This window comes from Solea senegalensis, linkage group LG4 (genome assembly GCF_019176455.1).
Source record: "Solea senegalensis isolate Sse05_10M linkage group LG4, IFAPA_SoseM_1, whole genome shotgun sequence".
NCBI lineage: Eukaryota > Metazoa > Chordata > Actinopteri > Pleuronectiformes > Soleidae > Solea > Solea senegalensis.
The window spans coordinates 19957156-19981264 of NC_058024.1; the positions used below are offsets into that span (position 1 = coordinate 19957156).

At 40.9% G+C, this 24109-nt stretch overlaps 1 protein-coding gene across 1 annotated transcript in view; it reads right to left on the minus strand.

Annotated features, from left to right (window-relative positions):
* Nucleotides 1-7833: 7833 nt before the first annotated feature.
* LOC122768623 (cadherin-22) overlaps nt 7834-24109 on the minus strand; it is a 133520-nt gene continuing 117244 nt past the window's right edge. Inside the window, exons 12-15 of the mRNA XM_044024732.1 lie at nt 16239-16356; nt 13321-13470; nt 12913-13014; nt 7834-8736 (exon numbers count right to left, since the gene is read on the minus strand). Coding sequence (XP_043880667.1) covers nt 8207-8736; nt 12913-13014; nt 13321-13470; nt 16239-16356 — 900 coding nt within the window. The 3' untranslated portion in view covers nt 7834-8206. The remainder of the gene's footprint in view (nt 8737-12912; nt 13015-13320; nt 13471-16238; nt 16357-24109) is intronic.

Sequence of the window (24109 nt, forward strand, 5' to 3'; positions counted from 1 at the left end):
TATAATCAGTATTATTATTTTTTACTTCTTGAACTTTGGCTAGCACCACCCCACCAAGACCTATAAAAAGTGTGCAAACTGGCATACTCTTAATTGCTTTCTAATACTGCTTATTAGGATGCTTTGAAATAGGGCTGGATGACACGACCAAAAAAGGTCATCACAATAAAACATTATTTTTAAATCAATCAGTCTTGTTGATTGTTGAAGAAACTAGTTTATTATTGTTTTAAAAATGTTTATATACATTCTCACATTAAACATTATATAAACAAACATTATATACATTAAACATTCTCACTGTGAGCTCCAGTTCTGCAGTCTTACTATTTATTTTCATTAAATATGATATGATCTCCTCCTTTTCTTTTTTTTAATTAAAGGACTTGTCCATTGTTCAACCACTGAACTGACCACACCTTAATTAGGTTGTCTCTTATTAATGCAGGCACATGTGATTTGTAATGAAAAAGTGAGGCTAAAGCGGACGCTGCCTCTCGTGTTTGCTCTTGAAGTAGCTCCTTCACAACCCCTTTTTCGCTGAGATGACCTTATAACATCATCTGAATGACAATGAATCGTAACAGCACTGGTTGCACCAGTGACATTCATATCTCTGCCAGCGCCTTTCCTAACAACAATGCTTATTTGAGTCAAACAACAAAAGTCAGTGACATATTGTACGTTAGTTTTCCTTTATCTTCACAGCATCTGTCGTGCCAAATGCCATTTTATGGACGATTTTAATCACGAGTGTGAAATCAAAGTGTTGGCAAGCTTATCAAAGTGGCAGTACAAGGCTGTTTATCACAGCTCTGTTACCATTTACTGGAGTTTATCTTGCATAGTTATTGTATATTGAATGCCAATTCTAGTGATTAGTCATTTTTGTTCACTAGCTCATATTCCTAGGGCCACTATAAAGGTTTGAATAGTCAATCAAGAGGGAGAGCACATAAAAAGTGTCCAAAAATAAATCTCTCTACACAAACTGAATTCAAAACAACAAAAACAAGATGATTTACAGAGTGAGTCTGGAAATGCAGGCTTTGAAGACAAATTTTGAGAAGCACAATGGGGCAGCTCTACACTTGCCCTTGTGGAGTTGGGTGCTTTGTCAATCCTGAGCTGAATTACGATGCCTATTTAGAGGACAATTGATCCTAGAGGGGCAAGAAATGGTGGAGGAAAGTGGTAGAATCATCTGCATGGAGTGATATATGCTCTTCTGGTGTCTCCTGCCCATTACTGAGGCTAATACAGTACGGCTTGAGGCACAAGAGACTATATCTACCTCCCTGAGGGAAAATAAGTTCAGGCTTGAAACACATCGCAGTGCAGAGAGCAGCTCCCTGATAACCCTATTAATGCAATGATAAATCTTAAATGTGAACATCTCAGATGAACGGTTGCATGATGGTTTATGCGACAACATTTTGCTAGTAGATATAGATATATACTAGGGCTTCTTATATAGGGATTAAGAATATAGGTATACGCACTTTGTGTTGATGAGAAGCTGCAGAGTTGTTTCTCACTTGAAGTTCTTGTTGTTGTTATTTAATTCTATTCTATAAGTTTAATACCACAAGGGAGGATCCTGATGACAGACAGCTTTAATTTTTATTATTTGTTAAACTATAATATAGTGGAGTGGAGTGTATGTCTTTGTGTATGAGTCGGGTGACCAGGTGTACCACACAGCATTTCCTTCCCTTGCCCCGTGTCCCGCATTTAATGGAATCTAGACTGATGCCTTTCCAAAAGTAAATGCATACATCTGATCTATTGACTGTAAAAAAAGAAAGAAAAACAAGCAGGGCAGCTGTCACTGCTGAGCTGCTAGATTGATGTCAAGGTTGGAGTCATTCACAAATTATACAGATTTTTAAAAACAATTTTCAGGGGAAAAAATGATGATAATATAGTAAAAAAAAGTAAGATTCAGGGACAACAAAGCACAGGGAAACTACTCACAACTGGCTAAAGCAACTGAAGGACATTTATGAGAGTGTTTTGCCTTTTCTGATTGATTTTCTGAGAATTTTTTGAAGTACAGTTGTGTGTATAGTCATACAGTTCAATGGATTGTGGAGGAAATTAAAAAAAAAGATATAAAACGACATTAATGAAAACTCACCCCATATGAAACTGAAAAGTATTCCTCCAGATTTCATCGCCTCTGATCGGATAAGAGGTTCGGGTGCTTACTTTTCATCACAGACTTCTTGGTGGATGTCTTCATCTCAGAACAAACCACTTATTTTCTTGTCCTGTCACTCTCTTTCGGCCAATCCATCGGTTTGTTGTTCATAAGCTCCGGAGAAAGTTTGCGACAAGTTTGCTAGCTTAAATGCTAACGAGTTATCGCAAAGTACGGTAGCTTAAATGCTAACGAGTTAGCATACAGTCGGCTAGCTTAAATGCTAACGAGTTAGCATAAAGTCCGCCAGCATAGCAGAAGTGAAAGAAGCATTGGCGTCTGTCTTCGGGTAAACCACAATGTAGTGCTTCTGCAATGGGTTTTTCCTTGTCTGTCTTCATTCAAGGGTGACACGCAGCGTCTTGAAGCAGCAGTAACCGTGAGGAGCCTCCAGCAATAGCTGCATATTAAGTAGCCATGTGTTTTCTCGGTGAGGAGGAGCTGATTGGCCGAAAACACCCTAACAAGAAATAGATTCACTGCAAAGAACAACTCTAATTCAAATACAAAGTGTATGATTTTAAGATCCACAGTACAATGATTTGAAGCATGTAGTGCCTTCTTCGAAACTTCAACTTGCACATTTTGAAATTTTAACACAAAAATCCCTAATTTTGTGGAAAAACAATCTAGTTTCTTTGTGTACTCGGTCTTAGCTTGGCTGACTTGTTGCTACTTTTGCCATGGCGGGTCACAAGTATGGAAATATTATTTAAGTTTTTATTCACGATGATCTTAATTTGTTTTGTTTGTTTTTCATAGTGTTTCAGATAAAAGCAGAGCGAACAGTTAGGAAAATGTAAAACCGAATTCTGCCTTCACTGTCACAACAGCTGTGAAATGATGCACTCCATTGGACCCACTCAGCATGCATGTCAACAGACTATGCAGGACCAGCGTCCCTCACTTTGTACCGGTAGGCCTCAGTGCGATGTTCTCCTTTATTTGAAGTGACAGAGGTGCTGCAGAGGCAAACTCAAAAGTAGTAATGGAGACAGCGTCAAATCAATTGTGTGCCACACTGGCAATGTGCAGTGAGTTATACAGGAGTCACCGCTGACCTCTAAATCAGTCACTTCACACTGACTGCTACAAAACTAAGAGCAGGTGCAGTTTTATTAGTGTCTCAATCTTCCTCAGATCTGCACAACTAGTGGTGGCTGGTGTCAGAAGTACCTCGAGGGCAACAAGTATAGTCCCTGTAAAAGTTAGTGAGGAGTGTTTTATTGTTGGAACCAATAGACTCTTAAAAATGCCAAGATTCCTCAAACACTCTTCTTTGTAACTGATCACACACACACGTGCATGTCCTTCTCCTCACACACAGGCACACACGTGTTCACAGTGAATAGCAAACCTTACATCACAACAACACCTTCGGACCACAGATAATGTCACTTACAGCTGCAGTGTGTAACTTTTAATTGCTGTGGAAATACTACACAACTCCTTATATGGACATCCTGGGGTTGTGTGTTTGTCGGTCACATATTCAGGCTTTCAAAAAATTGTGTTTTCTTCTTCTTCATTGAGTAAACGTTATGATTTGTTTTATATCACATTTTTAGTAAGTGATATTAAGTAGCAATAATTGTGCAGAAGTCACAAAATGAGACCGTTCATCATCTTTGTTCAGAAAAACGAGCCACGGGTTCTAAAGGTTATTTAAATGAACGTCCATTAATTTCAAACTATTGTCAGACGAGTTCACACGATGCTGATTAAAGCCTATCAGCTCCACACAACTCAGTGTTTCTCAGGATAGCCGTGTTTTGTTTTTGGGTCTGCAGCAAAATTCTGGCGCTGCTGACTGAGACTCAGTTAAACAGATTAAGACGTCATCAAAAATCCTACTAGATCACATGACAAATCTTGGGACCCTGGGGCAGTTGCATATGGTTTGCCTTTGTTCCTTGTCTGAGAAAACGTCCCAGGTTTTCTTGGGAGCAGTGGTTTGCAGACACTTTGTGTTTCTCATTATTTATCTAACCCTGCCCTGCATGCAGTGTTGATTCATTGATGTGCGCGGCGGCTTTGGACACTTTTTAATCTTTGAGGTAAGCGTGGGCGTTTGTGTTATTACACGTTGTACTACAACAGAAACTTGCTGTACAGTGACACCATGACGGGCATTTCAATATGGACACAGCTGAACCGGACAGTTATAAAAGTGAAAGGTTGGGCATTAATGCACAAAGTCCTTATCTGATTAATCTGGGGAGATCAAATCCTTTACAACATGTGACTATTGCAGATGTTTCTCAGGCACACCAGCACTTTATCACTGACTGGGAAAAAGAAGCCACATACTGTCGATAAACAAGCAACTGAATGACATACGTTGTCTTTATATTCCATGCAAACTTAATTGATTTAGGCATTACCTAAACATAGCAAGGTCCTTTATACTGTACGTGCACCTTGTTTCACTGGTCGCTCCGGCACTCGGACAGTGTTGATACATTGCAGGAGCTTCTGAGCTGAAAGTATCTGAACAGTCCAGTCTTGTCTGGAGGAAATGAAATAGCCGGGAGGATCGAGCCACTCAGACCAACAAAAAGAAGAAAAAAGCCATTTAGGGGACCTCTGAATTGAAAGTAAATGAATGGTCCAGTCATATGTGGAGGAGCTGCAATAGCCAGAGAGACTGAACCACACTAACCAAAAACCCCTTTGGGAGAAAACAACCACCAAAACGGATACAATCTGTAAAGGGCTGCTGCTTTCAAGTGGGATATTTGGAAGTTTTGATAACGTCAAGATATATGCTTGTTAGAAGACAGTCCTTTGAGTTATATAATGAATTGAAATCATCTTTCTCAATAAAAACTTTTATTGATGCCTTCATAAAACCATGTCTGTCACTACAGATACTACAGTCTGTCGCAGTCTGTCCACATTATTGTGTCCTTCTGTGAGACATTAGACAGCGTCTGATCCTGCACCAGGACACCTTCTGGCTCATCTAATGTTTGGAATTAAGGGAAAGGGGTAACTGGCTGTTTCCATCAGGGCCTCTGTGATTTGCCTGAGGGGGCAATAACCCAATCAATACCCTCTTAACTTTTGTGTTTTTAGTCAATCTTGGCATTGTCACCTTAAACTAAAAATGTCCCATTTTGAGAATCCACAGCTTAGCATGTTTGGTAAATAGAAGCTCTTATTGGCTAATGGGTCAGAGACCTGTGTGTGTTAGTCCAGTATAGACTGGCTGTCTGCACAGTGTGGCCTCACTATGTCTGCACGTCAGCGCTGTGGAGAAAATGTATGTTTCTAACGAAGACTTGGCTTTTGAAAGTAGTGAACAGATGGCGATTTTTGCACAACATATTATTGCTAAATCCTCACAGAAATGTGCTGTTACAGCAAAAAGGAATAAAGTCCTTGTCTGGGCAAAGGTGTCACTTTGAGCAAAACAAAACACTAACATTATTCTCTAACTAAATGAATTGTATATTTATTAGTTTCTTTCTGAAAAGTCAGCTATCCTCCTAGAGAAGTGTCAATCATGAAGCATCCATCTGCGTAACTAATGATGGGCAACATGTTGCCCGTGGAGTTTGCCGGGTGGGAAGCTGGTGGGTATTCCAATCAGGGCGGTCACTCATCGATGACATTTTCTCCGACAGTGACAGTGAGAGTTAACTGCAGGCCTGTCGCACAGACAAGAGATATTTCTTCTTATTCCCGTGAACATGCGCCGACTTTGCACGGGATTAGTCACATGACCGGATGCCGCTGTGTTGTACACTCACCTGTATGACTGTGGTTGTGCGGCTCATGCTGACGTGTCGCACACCACCACCATAATGATGTCAACCGTTGCGGTTTTGTGGCGAGTTTTTGCGATCTAGCACCAACGTGCTGATGCGGTAAATCAAGTGGGAAGACAGATCGTCTTTACTCACTGTACACACAAACATATTTCTTTGTGTAACCAGTGGAGTCACCCCACTGGTTATTAAAGAGGAAACACTTTCAGACCGATTGCTCAATGACTTCAATTTACAGACGCCAAACGACCTCAAATCTTTTTAATATACAGTCAATCATATTCACCCAGACCACGATGCCATTTGCTCGTCCATTCGCAAATGCAGTGAGGCTAAAGGCGATGATTAATAATGGATGGCTAAATCATCTCTTGGCAAAGTTACATGAATACATACATACATACACTCAAGCAACGCAGCTCAATAACAGAGTATGTTGTAAACTGATAAAGGAGGTAATGCAAAATAGGATTTAAACTGTGAAATCAGTTTAAGTTCCAGCTTTAACTTACAGTAATTACTCCTCATATATTTATTCAATTACACTTACAGGGAAATTATCCAAGTTGCTGGAACTTCAGCTCAGTGAGAGAACACCAACAGTCTGTCAGATTATTTGTGTTTGAAACACAGTTCAATGTCAGTTCTCTGCAAACAATTAGTGGATACTAGTGACACATTTAAAAAAATGAAAGCGATTGAATATGAAAGGCCCTGCACGACTGTCCATTGTAGCGGCAGATCATAAAGATGATAGCGACTTCATACGCTTCAGCATCCTCTAGTAGTCTGACAGAAGGCAGAGAGGGGAAGTCACAGTGAGAGGAGGAGACTTTCTCTGGCCTGTACTTCTGTCGGTTTGTTTCCGTCCTATTCTCTGAATCCAGCCCTGGTGTAAACACATGATTATTCATGACTTAGGTGACATGTGACACAAATGGATCATGGCTTTACTTTGTCCACGTAAACCACAGAGTGTTACACTGAGATGTAAGGTGTTTTTTAACCAAAAAATTAAGTATTTATTCATTGAAATCTTTTTTTTTCTTTTTCATTATCAATACATTTCAAGTTAAGGTCAACATTGAATAATTTGTGGACAACAGTTGGATCAGTCCATTAATCACATATTATCCTCAAACCACTCCCTCTTAATTAGACACAAAACATTATGTTGTTATTCCCCAAAAGGAAAGAAAAAAATATCAAAAGCATAGACAAACATCTTAGGATATAAAATGAATTAATGCACACAGATACACACACACACACGCACGCACACACACACACGCACGCACATCTGGAATGAAGATTGGCTGTCTGCGGGACAAAGCTGGCCAGGGGCCAATTCCATGAAACTGTCATTTTGATTAGTCTTAAATCACTGCTGCAGTTTGTGCCTTATTGCCTTACAAATGGCCGTGGAGAGGATAAGAAAAGAAATTGTTAACACACAGTTGTCTGCAGTTTGTGACCTTCAAAAACATTCTTAATAAATCACCAAAATACAGCAAAAGTATGTCAGCCTCAACCATTCAGCGCGCTTTTCATTATCAGCCTTAAGTTGGTTATTTTACAAAACTGGTCATAGAAAATAAATACAAATATTTTCCAGAATGTCATTTCTTCACGACCCAGACGGCACTTCTGCGACAGCGGGAGTTGAGTCCTCTGCCCCCAAGAGTCCTTTCTTTTGTCTTCTGTTGTCTCTCACTCCGACTGTCATGGCGTCCTCCTCTCTTCCCGGTTTCTTCAGCACTTCGACAGAGTCCACTGTTACAAACCCATGACCATGGCGTGAATAAATAAATAAATATATAAAAACAAATAAATACATAAATATTCCCCTCCTTAAATAAATACACGTTTGTCATGTTTGACTTTTTTCTTCTTCTTTTTTTTTAAACTCTCTAAACCTTGAAATCAGTCTTACAGCTTAAAATAAGGATTCTCTTTAATGGGAGGTGAAATAAAAGACGGTGGTCTCCTCACGCGTGCCCGAGTGGCAGTTTTGGTGAGTGATTAGCTTTCCATCAAAAAACAAATCTGAGTTCAAACTTTGACACTGGTAACTTTCTTTCAAAGAAATAAAGAAGCTGTGCTCTGTTTTAAGGAGTGCACAGTGCTGGCTCTGATAATCTCGATAGAGTGCCAGGGGGTAACAAGAGGAGGCAGAGAATGAGAAGACGGAGAGGGGGTTCATATGTCTCTCAGCAGGGGAGAAGCTATGCTAGGATCCTTCCTCCTCAGGGTTTCCTGGAGCGTAGTACCCTGCCAGTTGCCTGAAACGTGGTCCCCAGTCGCTGAGGTAGGAGAAATCCTGCTCTGATGTGGTGGACAACGTGTGGATGGAGCTGAGTGAGAGCGCCGGTGAACTGGTGCCCTCAAAGGCATACGTCTGAAAGGAGTCATATGGTGGGACTGACAGGTCAGCATCAGCCTGCTCCACTTTCTTTCGGATATAGCCTTTAAACAGGGAGAAGTCCGCCATCGCTGCCGTAGCTCCCTCCGCACCTCCAGCCACTCTGCTTGCTTGTACCCACTGTGGCAGCGAGCGAATGTCCGCGCCGGATTCACAGTTCTTGGCCTCTGGGAAATCATAGAGGTTCCTCAGGGCGCTCATGTCGTACGCCTGTGTATCCTGCTCCCCTCCGCCCTCGTCATTGTACTTGATGACGTTGTCCCTCATGTCCTCCTCATCCTCTGCCATCCTCTGGCCTTTCCTGTGGCGTTTCAGGGTCAGGATCAACAAGACGAGGACTGATGGAGAAGGACAGAAAGCAAGACACAGTCATTTCCAGATTAAATATGCACATGCCACTTGAACAATAAGAAGGAGAAAAAAACCTCATGTGTTTATACTAACAGCATAAATGTATATCTATGTCACACTGATGAAACGAACGCCAGAGGAAAGGCAGGATCTTATTTAACAGATATTCAAATTGAAACAACTGGAAATCTGCAGCTTTTACTCTCATTTTGCACAGACGTGGATTAAGAGTTGTTAGGCTGAGTTAAAAGAGGATTACAGCAATATACAAATACACCTCTTTAAGTGGTTAAGTATAAGGGGCATTCTGTAATTATTATATTGATATTTTCTATCTATATTAGTATAATTTCCCCATTTTCCTCTCGTTACATTTCTGTTCTTGGTTGTTTTAGGTTTTCCTTGAAGTACGCGACGTATTTCATCCAAGGTATTAACATCATTAATATTTTCATGTGTGCACACGGTTCGACACATGAAGCATGAACTTGTGCGTGACGGATTTGCAAGACGTGTCCGTGAAAGAATACCACTGAAACTTAGTTTCACCTCTCGGGGCAAAAGCACAGCAGGGGGAAGATAATAAATGATTACGTTTTACATTAGAAATGCATGAACATTGATTTCTCACAAACCCGATTGCTTTGCCCAGAAATATGATTCAAACGGTCTAACGGAGACCAATCTGTATATCAATACTTATCCAAGTTGAATGAAACTTTGTGGTGATCCCATCACTGCCTAAAACAAGAGGCAGTCACAAAAAAATAGGAATAGAGAAAGGAGGAAAACAAAGGGGCGTCTGCGTGGATTAACCATTACAGCTTACATATTTTAATTGATACTAACATCTGTGATTACACAGGTTTCACAAAGCACATTTTCTTCCACTTCTGTGACCCTCTCTCTTATCAAAACAAGACTATGGAAGAACAAGAGGAGACAAAAACTCCACATAGAAACAATAATAAAATGTGCTTATTTATTTATAATAGCTAACTGAATGAGGGGCTGGTGTCTGTTTTAATGGATAATCCTTACACGTGCAGAAAGATGCTTAAATCTGTCAGGATTTTTATGGGTTTGTTGACTGACAGCGGGATTTAGTTGTGTTGGCCGGTCAGCCATGGACATACTGTGCAACCACACAGAATCCCCTTCATCTTGAACAACACAATTTTAAAAAAAAGATGCCAGTGGAGGGACATTTAGATAGATCATTAAGCAGTGGGTACCATGCATCTTCTGGAACAGATAGCCTGTTACCTAAAACAAATGCCTACAAGCCCAGATAGATAAAAAGACTATCAATTACACTGGGACCACGCAGTGTTTTCCACGACAGCGTGGATTGCTTGATGCTCTGAATCCTCTAGTAAGTCAAAGTGAATAAATGTCGAGCATTGTGTACACAAGCGTACACATTTAAGCACCCATTGCTTATTAGCATGCACAGTAAAGCCCACAGACAAACTCTCAAAGTCACCGCGAAAGGCTACGACGGTGAAACCTTTGCTTTCTTTTGCTTCCAAGGTGCAAACAAAAAGCACAAAAAAAAATCTGCACAAATGACTTGTTGCTGCTCCTGGTAATTGCCTTCATGTGTAAATGGCCCAAAACTAACTCGCGGAGCGAAAACACCCGATGTGTTCCTTTCCTGAACAGCTGTGCCATCCTATAGAGCCATGCTGATCTTGAATGGGGATTGTACGCAGTATATCTGACAGATAATGTTGAGTCATTCTTCAGTAGGAAAAAGAGGGTGTCGGTAACTGTTGTGCTCATGCACCTCCGCCATGAATGGGGCAAACTAATTGCCACTGGGTTGAGAAAAAAAAACAGTCATGCTTTGCAGTGAATTGCTGCGCACGCTGCCGTGCATACTAAACAAGCAGTAAGACAATTACTCTAAATTCACTCTAATGAGGAGTAACAGGAGGTAGAAAACGTCATTTTATGAACTCTGTCATTCCTACAAATCAGCTGCTGCAGCCGTGTTCCCCGACAACACCGGTGTCATTACCTATTAGATTATGTACAGATGCTTGAACTGTTAGCCATCGGAAACCTATTTAACTTGGAAATTAGCATGCCGCTGGCAGTCTTACTACGACACTATGTACAGATCTTACCTTTGTAGGTAGCATATGTAGACAACCACATATGCTAACCCCCCCCCACCCCCTTTACATACAAAGCTGGTCCCCATGTGTACAGATGTTGTGAAAAGTGTTCCTGACAAGATGGTTAATTTACCCTAAGGCTGTGATGGTTGCCCCCACCCAGGAGTTCATCACAAGCAGATGGGAGGTAATTGGAATGGATGCATGCAGATGCTGCGGCGCAATGGAATGAATTCATCACATCAGGTCTATAAATGCACTGATGGAGGGACTGTTTGTTTGTAAGGTAATTAGGCAGAAATTTGTTTTCATTTTTCTCATCATCCAACAATTGATGTAATAGAGGTGGTCCGGCCTCTTGAGAGATGGAGCGCTGGCTGGCTGGTTAGGTAGTCTGAGTGTGTGTGTGTGTGTGTGAAAGAAGACAAGGTAGATGGTATGCAGTAATGTGCTTAGAGAGAATGGATGGCATTGCAGTTAATAGGGGAAGAATGATTTACCCAAGCAGGTGGATGTGGGCTTAGCATGCACAAGTAGACACAGTATTAAATTTGTTAATTTGGCGTGCGCGCGTGTGTCTGTGTGGGCATGTGTTAAGCAAAGAAGGAACAGGAAAGAACTGTGCAATGTGCAGTCGATAAGATGAGATTGCTGCCACATGCCGGGCTGCTGTCTGTTATTCGCACCACACGATAGCTGTGAAAACACTGCTCACGCTCCCTGATTCCAGCACCTGCAGTCAGGAGAATTTACTGACCACATTATGACTGGCAGAAGCCAAGTGCTCTGACTTAGCCTGTACTCCAGTGCTTGATGAAGCGCGTTCAGTCAATTTTCGACCAATCTCTATCATTCTCTCCAAGTGGAGTGGGCTTCGCACTGATTAGAGTCACTGACACTATTAGAATCATAGCATCATTTAATTCCTGGACCCAGTGGCACAAAATATAACATGGCAATCGCTCACGGCCTTTAGCATGAGCACAATGGTCATTGTCTTCCTGACTTAAAAAAGAAAACTCTCTACTTAGTTCTTTTAGGGGATTCCGTCACAGGATGTCAACGTCGAGATACACGGCAAACACAGTCTTTTTTTTTTTTTACAGGCAGCTGGTTGCCTCGGATTTGTACATAGCATTTTTTTAAAAAGCATGATGAATAAATTATGCTCCGCTTTTGAAGTTCACTCCAGTAGATGGTTCGGTCAACGGAGACCGCATTTTTAACAACTCTCATTAGTATCGCTCTTAAAAGACACAGACAGAAACGCTGGGCACATTTACAACTGAGCGCTGTCACACAGTGCATCATTCCCCGCCCGCGTAATGTAAAATGTGCAGAGGCAGGAGCGGAGGAGACAAAACAACATGACGGCAATGTCTTTTCGCGCTGTCACCGAGGAGTGGGATGCAAAGATGTACAGAGGGGAAGAAGGGGAAGCTAACTCATAAAATTTTCAAACATGACAATACCAAACCTCTTCAGTCTCTGAGAGGGTGAACGTGTGCGTGCATGTGGATGTTGTGTGCATGCGTGTGCATGTCTTGTGTATAAAAAAAAATCAAAGAATGTCTGGAAAGCTTAAAGCCCGCTGTTCCATGGGGACGTGGATGCTGAGGCAGCTCTTTTCTCTATTTGTGCTCTTGCACCACTCTCCTCCCCCTCCCCTCCCTCTACCTTACTCCCATTCATTTAATCTCTGTCTCTGTTTGTAGGATCAAAGTGGCTGGGTGTCATTTCCAGGCATCATCTATCCTGTACTTAAACGAAGGCCTCTCATAAATGCAGTAACAAAATATTCAACAAGAAAGCCACTCAAAGAGATCAAAAATAGATTGTACTTGTCTTCCACTGCACGTGCAAGCCCATTCATGAAATATAGATTACTTCTAAATGCAGTCGGTCCATTAAAAGTCACAAGTTTCATTGCATAACTTTACGAGTCAGAGTCATAGCTTCAGGTGCATCCTTCAGACGGTACTTCTCTGTGTTGAACACATCCATCCATCCATCCATCCATGAGTGCATCCATCTGCTTACCAATGAGGATGAGCATGCAGACCAGCAGTGCTATAAGTGCCCCAGGGCTGAGCGCAGCACTCATTACATAGGCTGTGGCGTTGCAGGATTGGATGGCTCCTTCTGTGTAGAAGAACAATAAATAAATAAATAAATAAATAAATAAATAAATATCTCTTCAGATTCAACAAAAGCATTTCCATGGTCAGGTTACTTTTAGAGAAATAAACCATTTTAACATGCATATGTTATTTCCCCCCTGCTGGGATTTGTGACAATGTCATATCTCATTTATTTTTTTTCCCCCTTTTTTCCAAAAAAAACCAAAACAACATATAAACTGAGAAGCAGACAAAAACAATGCCACTTGAAAGAAAGGCATGACAGTCACAGTCACAGTCACAGTGCAGGTTCTCCAGTCGTTCTCACCTGTGTCACAGCCACAGACATGAATGGTCAGAGTGCCTGTGGAGCTGAGGGAGGGAGGCCCACTGTCGACCACCAAGATGGGGAGGAAATACACATTTTGCTCATGCCGGTTAAAGCCTGACCTCTGGGTCCGGATGCCAGCTGTGTTGTCTGGGTGGAAAGTGGAGAATTGCCTTGGTGACTTCATGTTTCAAGCGGAAAACAAAAAAGTTGTGTTTACTCACTGAAGGGTGTGTGTGTGTACTTCTATTTGTTACCTCTAAAGGACTTTTTCTGGCATAAACACTGACCTTGTCAGGACCAAAACCCTGGTCCTCATGAGGCAGAAACTCATAGATTTGAATTGTGGTTGACATTAACTGGTCGTGTTAAGGTGAGAGAAAAGGTGCTCAGATGAATGGAAGTCAATGCAGCTGTACAAATCTGTGTGCTTTGCCAAACTGCTCTAAAATTGAGAGCGTTCACCGTCCTTTATGTGTCGAATAAGTGGAGAACAATATTGCGTTGATCATGCGGAACTATTTGACATACCTAAAATGTCAGGAAAAACCTTGCTTACTTAAAACGTGATGTTTGACAAAGAAATGTGTTTGACATTTGATTTAGAACATCTGTGGAAAGAACTTATTCAACAATTGATCAAAAGTGTCCGTGTTGGGAAACAAAAAGAAGAAGTCAGAATGAATCATGGTAAATAATGGAGTTCAAGGACACTAAACTCGGAGGTGCCTAGCTTTTGTGGCTTTCTTTTCACGTGGCAAATAAAAACACGGGAGAGGAGAATGAGTGAGAGAGGAGCCGTTTGAATTAAACCTCACTGGTATGAGACGTCTGCGAGAGACATAGATGAATGTAACAAAGAACACAAGAGGAGGCTTTGACAAATCGAGCCGGAGCGGCTTCGTGGAGAGACTTACATGGTGGATACCAAGCAATCCATCTCCAGAACATATATCACCATTACCCCATATCACTCTAGAGCTCCTCTGGCACATGCAGAACAATCTTCATATTACCGTTTATGTACTGGCACTCTGTGCCCCTACGTCTGTCATTTTGACTGTGACATAGCATTGACTTCAGCTGCTGTCTGCTTCAGAAAAAAACATCCTCTCTGACTAAAGACAGTGGCTGAGTTGGCCATTATTTACAGATATGTAAATGATATTGCTGACCTTTTTCACCTTTATATTGCACTGCATTTTCCAAGTAACAGTTCAGCAACATGGGGCTGTTCATCCTTGTGTGTCAAGGCTTGGAGACAGAACACGATGTGAGGCCATGATAAGGAAAATAAGTGACAGATTGAAAGTGACAGGTTGACAAATGTGTCCATGAAAAGAGACACCAGAGTGGAGGGAAAGAGCGATAGGAGGCTAAGAAGGCTGTGTAGGGGTTTTGTGTCTTTCAAATAAATGAATAAAAAATAGAAATAGGATCCTAATACAGACCATAATAGGAAGTACATATACGTGTGTGTGTGTGCGTCTTGGTTTATTTGTTTATCCATTCATGTGAGAGGAACATCAGCAGAACCGCCCTGCCTCCACACAGTGACATTTCCTGAGTGCAGGCTGCTCCCGTGACATTTGCTTGGTGTCACATCGATCTTGATTAACCAGATGTCACATTTACTTAGGTAAACATTGCTAAACATGGAATGTGCACGTATGTTCGGCAACAATGCAGACAAGCATCTGAAAAAAAAACAAAAAAAACCCAAAATAAAAAAGCAAATATTCTTCCAGACAAAGCAAAGTCATCTCGAGTGGACAGTGATGACAGTGTTCCCTGTGCAGATATACGAAAATACAAAAAATACTACTGTGTTCCGGGGGGTGATTTACTTAAAGGATCATTTAAAACATTGCAATTCACAGTATTCAGCAGTCACTCTTTTTAAAAAAAAAAAAAAACAACTTGTGGCAGTGTACCGTGATCTATCTTATGTCAAATCCATCGGCCATCTGGCATCTGAATGAGATAAATAGGATAGTGAAATTACTGGGGAGCATTTTTGGTAGCAGCAGTATTTTAAACCTTTAAACCTACATTTGCAAAGAATGCCCTGAAGCAGTTAACCCCGAGTCTCACACTGCCAATCACTCTGGTGAATGCGGAGATCACATAAACTCTTCCATCTTTATGTGCTTCATCGTGATGCTGAATAAGTGTCAGTCAAACTCCGTCCTGCTGTAAGTATGCACATTTACAAAATGCGCACAGTATACGAATAAATAAACTACATTTTCTTTTGAATTTGTCTTTAAAAACCTACTATTACTCCATGTTCGTGTGTGTCCGTGTTTGATTTTAATGTTTTTATGCTTTCTATTTTTACTGCTTTTATTTTGATATTTGACGTCATTCTGTACAGCACTTTGGATGTTTTTAAATGGGCTCTACCAATAAATTTGAGTTGAGTTGAGATGAACTAGAATTCCTTCTCCACATTTCACCCTGACATTAAAGTAACGCAGTGCAGGCAGTTAACAGTGTTGTTTTTACATTTGTTGACAAGCAGATTATACCAGTGAACTCAGACGAGGCACAGTAGCCTATGTTGTAACATTTTATACAAATATAATACCATAGTTTTATTTTTCAAGATATCAGAAACAAAACAAAAAAAAGGCAAAAGACGGATTGTGCTTTAGTTTGCGTAGCTTACATTTTCAACCCGGTTTATAACCTATTGCTCATTACATTACATTGTTTGCATTACTCATAATTCTTTTTGTGGCATGGAGCCATTCGACCTGTTGTAAGTCGATGTACGATGAAAATAATCTTGGAGACATAATTTGAAGGTTAAAATCCGACTTCCCGTGGCTTTCAATGATGCTGAGAAGGCAATAACACCACACAAATACGGTCATTTATACACATCACCACAAAGTAGACCAGTAATCTCTCACCTTTAACATCCCAGAGGGTGAAGTGTCGATTGCTGGACGCCTCGGGGGCCAGGGTGAAGTAGAAACGATGTCCAGATTGTGGTTCGTCTCTATCGACCACACTGATGGTGTGAATTAGCTAAGAGAGGAAACAAAAGTGGTGGAAAAAGACAATTAAGTATGAAAAAAAACAAAAAAACATAGCTTAGATTTTCTTCTCGGAATTCAACTATAGATATGAAACACAGGAAAAGGGCATTTCAAATGCCCTTTTCACGAGGGAGGGTGTGAGGTGGAGTGAATATACTTGGATGTAACAGACACAGAGGACATGGAGGGTTTTCTATGGAAGTGCAGTTTAAAGGGGATAGAGTTTCAAAGAGATAAAAAAAGAAAAAGGAAAAATCTTTGTCCAGAGAGCTACCACGGCAATACAGAAACATCTTTATGTTTGAAATGCAGAATATTATGAAATGCCTGAAAAGAGCAAAGTATATGTGAGGCTGCAACTAAGAAGGAGCAACATGAAAGAGAGGAGAAAGACAGGGACAAAAGGGGGAGGGGGAGGGTATATTTCTCCTATCTAATAAAGTAATGCACATTCATAGATGAAACTGAACTGTGATCCGATTTCAAGCACTTTGTGTGGACACAATAACACCAGATATGATTCACTGTGAGGTGAACGGCTTCATATAGTCCCCAAAGATCATTTCACCTTAACACGGGGTCTCTCAAGTGACAATCCCTCCTCCTATTACCATCATTATTCGGCAACCAACATTCACATCACAACTGTCATTGATGCTTCATCTGCCGGCACAATAGTATAGTCCATTTCCTTCATATTTCTTTATGAAATAAATAATAATAATGTAGTTACAGCTAATATAAAACAGTACATATTTTAAAAGAAACCTACAGTATGGATGTTTGTTTTCTTTCTCATGTAAATGTAAATCCTCCAAATATCACGAAGAGGTGTGCAATTCAAAGCATCCCCTGACCCAGAAACACTAAGTTTTTGAGCCGGTCTATTACTCCGATTGGCTTCAGGCTATGACATCAGGACGACTGACTCACAGGCAAACAAGCTCCCTATTTTTGCATTAGCCGAGACAGCTTACACAACAACAATAAAGTATAGGTGAGCGACTGGGCAGAGTGTGAGGAGAAAGCAGACAAATTCCCTCATGCTCGTGTGGTATTTATAGTGAATTTATTTGTCATCGAACGTCCATAAACTGTGTAAGCCTCCACTAGGAAATGCTTTATTATATTAGTATAAGTGTTATAATGACAGACAGCATGCAGTCACAATGCTTTATTTATTTATTGCCACAGACCTCAACGTTTTTGTCTGGATACCACATACTGTTAATGCTAATAATGATAACTGCATTTATTTAAGTAGCATTTTGAGCCTTTGAGCCACATGCATAATCTGGTTCCCATGACTTCAGAGGACATTACATTGCCTTACATTCATTTCCAGGAGACGTACTGTAACCATGAGGAAGACATTGTGTGACTGGGGACTCCAGGACTCGAGTCCACTCGCTCTATATTCACTGTTATGACTTTTCCTCTGATTCCTTGTTCTTAGCGTTTGTCATTCAAATGCAGACCAATGATTCAAACAGCAGCACCTTTCATCTGCTTTTTCTTTTTTTGAATGTTTTAATGTTGCCCATGAATGTCAGACATGCCCGTGAAGTTTATTTCATCCGCAGCAATGCACTGTGAACCCGAGTGATGCGTAAGCATTACACTGACTAAGCTACTGTCGAACAGACCTCCGGGCCTTGTGTTCCTTCACAATGAACCACTCTGCAGCAATGACATCTCATCATGGAACAGGCTTAGTCATATCCTCAGCTCAGTGGGTCAGGGAGTCTGTTTGGAATAATAAGGCTTATACCTTATAATTACAAAATAGCATGGCTTCACATTTTTCTCTCTTAGCATGCTGCAACAGCCACACTTGAGACACACAGAAAGGTATGGAAAAGAACCAGTCACTAATAAGAAATTGGAAAAAAAAATAGCTGCCTATATTATAATATAAATATTTGATTTAATTTGTCATATGAAAACCGTTTAGCTCCTGACTGAAAGCAATACACACCAGATGTGAATTCTGTGTCAACATACCTAATAGCATCTCCGCCAGTTGCAACTATCGTGAAGGTCCCACCCATTTAGATTTGAACTTTAAAAAAGCCAATGCGGCTCAGGTGAGCCCTGGAGTATCTTTCAGACAGGGAACACACTGGGTGCATGCACGATGCTTGACCGTCCGCACAGGGAGTAGCAGCATGCTGGACATGTGTGTGGTCATCTGCTGTGGAGCTATATGTTTTACAAAGTAAAACTTACATACTTTCAGATACTCAAAATATACAACTTTGCGAGGTACTACAGTGTTTTTATTTCGAAATGGGACGTATGTTACAGATATAGCGGATTATAGACGTTGAATAAAAATAGGAGCGAGGTCTTTTTCCAAAAACTCAGTCATCATCGAACCGCTTTATCCTCCACGAGAGGGTCGCGGGGGGTGCTGTGCCAATCTCAGCTACATCGGGCGATAGGCGGGGTACACCCTGGACAGTTCGCCAGTCCATCGCAGGGCCACACACAGCTAGAGACAAACAACCATTCACTCTCACACTCACTCCTATGGTCAATTTAGAGTGTCCAATTTACCTAATCCCCACATTGCATGTTTTTGGACTGTGGGAGGAAGCCGCAGAACCCGGAGAGAACCCACGCACACACGGGGAGAACATGCAAACTCCATGCAGAAAGGCCCTTGTTCCAACCGGGGCTCGAACCCGGGTCTTCTCGCTGCAAGGCGAGAGTGCTAACCACTATACCACCGTGTGGCCCCTTTTTCCAAAAAGTCATTATTGTTATTATTATCATCAGTATTATTATTTCATGTTTAGGTTCCAACTAACTACTGTTAGACATCAGATAGAAAAGCATTGTAAAGTGGCTGTTTTTGGCTTGTGTTTGCTCCTTGTATAAGCTGGCCATTTTTTCATTGCATTTAATGCACACATGTTGGTTCTCACATGTAAAGGCAAAGCAAAGTGAGACAAAGCAGAGACCATTCATTACACAGTGATCTGTGCAAAACTATGCGTTGAATATCAAACCAGACTTGATCTTATCTTCTCATTGCTTTGTCCTTTTCAGCTTTGTGTCTGAAGGTAAAGGAATAATGAGCAAAGAGTCGGAACTGTTTGCAAAGGTTCTTATGAAACCATTTCTTTGAAGAAATAAGAACAGCAGTGAAGATGTAATAAGTGAGCTATGATCTGAATTCTGTGACTGTGCTCTCAGCAGGAGGGACTCTCAGGCGGCATCTAGGAGTGAGCATGAATTGCTGAGGGAGAAAGAGAAGCAAAAGAGGGAAATGAGAGAGGAGACGAGTGAGTGTGTGGGAGTTTATTGAGTAGCTAGTGAATCTCCCTCAAGCACAATCACCTAATTAGGTTTTTATCGAGCAGGCCCCTTTCCTGACCTCCTTAAATCTCTTGCATCTCTGGAAAACTAGAAGGGGAGACCCAAAAGTAGAGCCCATCTGTGCAAAAGGTGTCTGGGAGGTCAAGGTCAAAAGAGGGAGGCAGCGTTTTCATTTACTGCAGAAGTACGTGGTTAAGATTGGCAGCAAGTGGGAAATGAATAAATAAAATGGGAAAATACACAAATACAAACAAAAGCAAAGCCAACAGACAATCATCCCACAAACCTGGAAGGCACTGTCAGCCGCAGAAGAACTATATGCTTTTAACTGTATTCACATTTGAAATTGATTCAGTTTCCATTATGCCAAGATAAAAGGCATTCTTGAAATTGATTCCAAGTATAAAAGAGGAAGCTACGCGACACTTCATACATTTTTTGGGAGAATTATCAATTTTCTTGCCATTGATCACTTCTAAGTATGTCCACGTTAAATACACCCAGGGCTTTGTATACACAATACATTGTGGTGACCTCATCAATACTGTAAGTGTATGTCTCTGAAGGCCACGATAAATCATGCTCACCCGAGGACTTACAGATGAGTGAGGCGAGTGACCATCATGCTGATTATTAAAATATCAATTCACTATACTTGTGTACAACTGTTCAGTTAACAAATGTTTTGAAGTATCATTGTTCAACATTGTTTTTTTTGTTTTTGCGACAATTGTTCGTGCCATAGTTTTGTGATTTGACCCAGACAAAAAAAAAAAAACATCTGATGATGTAAATGATTTAAGCTTGAGGATTTTCCACCTACGCAGAGAACAATGAAACATCAAATTGTATGAAAAATGTATCGGGCCCGTACGTTTACTCTGAAATCACTAAAAGTGCAACGGTGACTGCGTTCCACTCTGTGTGGTCTGATGGTTCCTTCGATTCAATGTTAACTATTCAACAACAAAAGGGAAAAGGCATCTGGTGAGTATACAGGGGAACCGGAGGGAGTCTTCAACTTGTAAAATACTGCAAATCGGTCTCAGCTTGTCTGTGTCGTTTGTCTTTTTCTTACACCTTTTGTGCCGTGTGTTACTTTTTGTTCCCTTTCTGTAAGTGGAAGTGAAGTGAGTCGGTGTTGGGCTCATAAATGATGGGAGCGTTGGTGTTTGAGACAGGCTTTAACATTTATACAGTATTTCAAAATGACTCGCAGCGCTCGGAGGGCATGGTCAAACTGAGGTGATCTGTCACAGTGACCCGCTCGGCCAGCTGCGAGTGACCACAGCAGAGCTGACAGGCTTCAGTTACCCCAGGCCATACTTAGTATTTGGCTTTCCAGCCAGCTTTTCCTTCACACACATGTCACAATATGATATGTGTCCCTCTGTATTTAGCCAGATAAATACAACAAGGTGGACACTGAGGGGGCTGAGAGACAAAGATTGTGCTCATGTCTTATTAATGCAGAATGGTGGGAATCAGTAGGGAATTGAACTTGAAACGGTGAAAAACAATAACATTATTAAGCTAAGATTTGTATTATTGTTTATCCAATACATGACTGGAGGCGATTCTTTAGTTAACACATACCACATGACAAAACTTTGTCTCTACACTGTTTATCAAATAACTGAAATAACTGAACAGGGGGGAAAAAAAATGAATATAAAGTGTAGAATCTGTGTTTTTTACACAGTCCACATAAGAAGAGGTGAATCCAGTGTTGGCTTTGTTTATAAACATTTATGAGCAACATAAAAATAAAAAAAAAATCCTATTCCTATTTATTGGATTTACATACCACTATTTGCCAGAGAAACGTGCAATTACTGATACAGCACAACATAATTAGTATGAATATAAATAAGTTCAAATGAGTGTGTGTGTGTGTGTGTGTGTGTGTGTGTGGGGGTAGAAGACAGAGTTAGAGGCAAATACTGTTAGGACACCCCTCTCCGTTTTGTATGCAGCCATTGCTAATGACAAGGACTTGCTTCCAGTCAAATTGTGAGTAAATTAAAAAAACAAAACAAAACATTAAAAGATTAGAACTGGAGCATGATGGAACAGAGCTAATAATAATTTGATGTGCAATGATAGTAGGCACAGCCTGATTGCTTTAATGTATGCTTCACAGTATCTAAATATCATATCTACAGTAGTGCAAGTTTGGTCAGGATCCATCGCTTGCTTCAGTGGCGTTATTTATGTTCCATCCCGTCCGTCAATCTCCTGCGTGCATGTGCACTCTCAGTAGCTGCTGTCATTTCCTGAGGCTAACATTTTATGAGATCGGCTGTTCATCGCGGGTTCTGACTCTCCAGAAACTCGGCGGCGAATAATCTCCGTTGCCCTATCGTCTTGCTGCAGTCTTTTCAAATCAGTTGTTCTCTCACTGCCTCAGTTCATTCACGCCGCTGCAACGCGTAACAACTCCCCATCATCGCCCCGTCTTCACAGTATCGTTAGATCCATCATTCTTCTTTCTAAACCATGAACCACCATCACAAGTATCCAGACTCCAGGGGGGGGAGTCTGGATACTGTCACCTAATAATGGTGCTCAGGCCAGATGCCCTCCATCGCAAAATCTCCCTGCTGAGTCCAGAAGATTTCATCATCACGTTTTATTTTTACAACATAAAATATATAATTATGGTCATTCACTTGTCTCACATGATTTCTTTAGCGTTATCACAGTATAAATAAACTATACTTGGAGATTGTGAATCATTCGTCAAAAGTTTGAAAATCAGGTTTCAGGCGGATGTGAAACTAGAAGATTTAGAGGCCCACTGTGTACCATTTAGGAGGCTTTATGGGCAGAGAGAGAATATACTACCCATCAGTATGTTTCTGTACAGCAGCGAGTGGGAAAGTGTTTACGTCCCTCTCGGTATATAAAGGCCACTATAGTTCCCTGACATGCCTGGGAAAGAGGGGTGAGCAGAGGGCTCTGTTTGTTAGAATCCTTCTTACAAAGTCTGTTTCTCTGAAAAGATAAGCAAAAGGAGACAAAACACATCTATTGTTGCTTCCTCATGCGCTAATAAGTTTTGTTCTTTCCTAGCAGGATGCTAACGAATCCACCTCAAAACACTTAAACACCTTTTGTGATATTTTGGTTTCATCTAGCATTTCAACGAAGGTATTTTCATGCCAAAAATCAAAAAAAAAAGAATGAAAATAAATATGTCTACTGTGCAGATGAACCTGTAACGGATGCTCTAAAAATACATTCCTTGTTGGCATAGATGTGCACTAGCACCATATGGTACAAAGAGATACAATGAGCGTGAATCCAATCTGTATTTACCTTGAGAATTACATTCCCTAAATGCTCCATCACTGGACATCAAACACAGACTCCTACAAGGCGCCATGAAAAAAAAAAAAAGGCGAGAAGTTACTGAACACATTCACTGTCATGGCTCTGTCTTGAACAGTGTCCCCAAGCAAAAGCTCCTCAGCCAATGTCACCCATTTTTTTCTTTTATTTGTTTATGAACCAAGCCTTCCCCCTCCCCACTACATCCTTTCTCCCTCGAAACACAAACAAAATAGGCCATGTTGCCAACTCTCAAATGAGATCAAATCCCACCGCAGTTAAAAGGCTTAGGTTAATCTGATTTTCTCTGTGGTTCCATGGAAAGCCCGACCTGAGCCAGGGAGCTGACACTCCATAAACAGAACTGGTGATAACACCGCACACAACAGGAGACAATAGCGCGCTCCTCATTAACTAAGTATACCGGAGTTGGTCTGAAGCCTGTAGCAGTGAAGAAATGTGAGAGCAGCATGTGTGTGGGTGCATGCATGGCTGTGTTTATGGTATCATTTATGGTAAACAGAGAGCCCAGATACATTCTGGTTCGCTTAACGGAGGATTTTCAACACAGAATCAAACTATTTGAGTATATTTCGTTTTTAGCTTATAAACAGGTCTCTCTTGAAAATGAGACCCTGTGTCTCAATGGGATAGCCTGTATAAAAGAAGGTTAAATTAAAAAAATGAATAAATAAAAAATGAATAAAGGAGATAAGACAAAGTAGTATTTTAACAGAGAAGAGATGAAGTGAGTAAAGTGCACGTTCTCTGTGTCTGGAGACATGCATGCAAAGAGAGGTGAAAGAAAAATTTACTTAATTATGGTTATTTCCAAAAGCTGTTGCCCAGTGTTCAAGCTTTTTAAAGTGATTAACAACATTCTGGAATGCTGAAACACAATTGAAACTTATTTCACATGCATATATCTGTGGGCTGATGCTTTCACCTCGAGACAAGTCCTTTGGCAGCCTATTTTTCACTAAAGAAAATAAGTACATTCTGGGAGGCTGAAGACATCAAGGTATTTCAGCAATTCAGTGCAACATCCCTCAGCTTTAACAGATCCTTGTATTTTTGACCTCTGA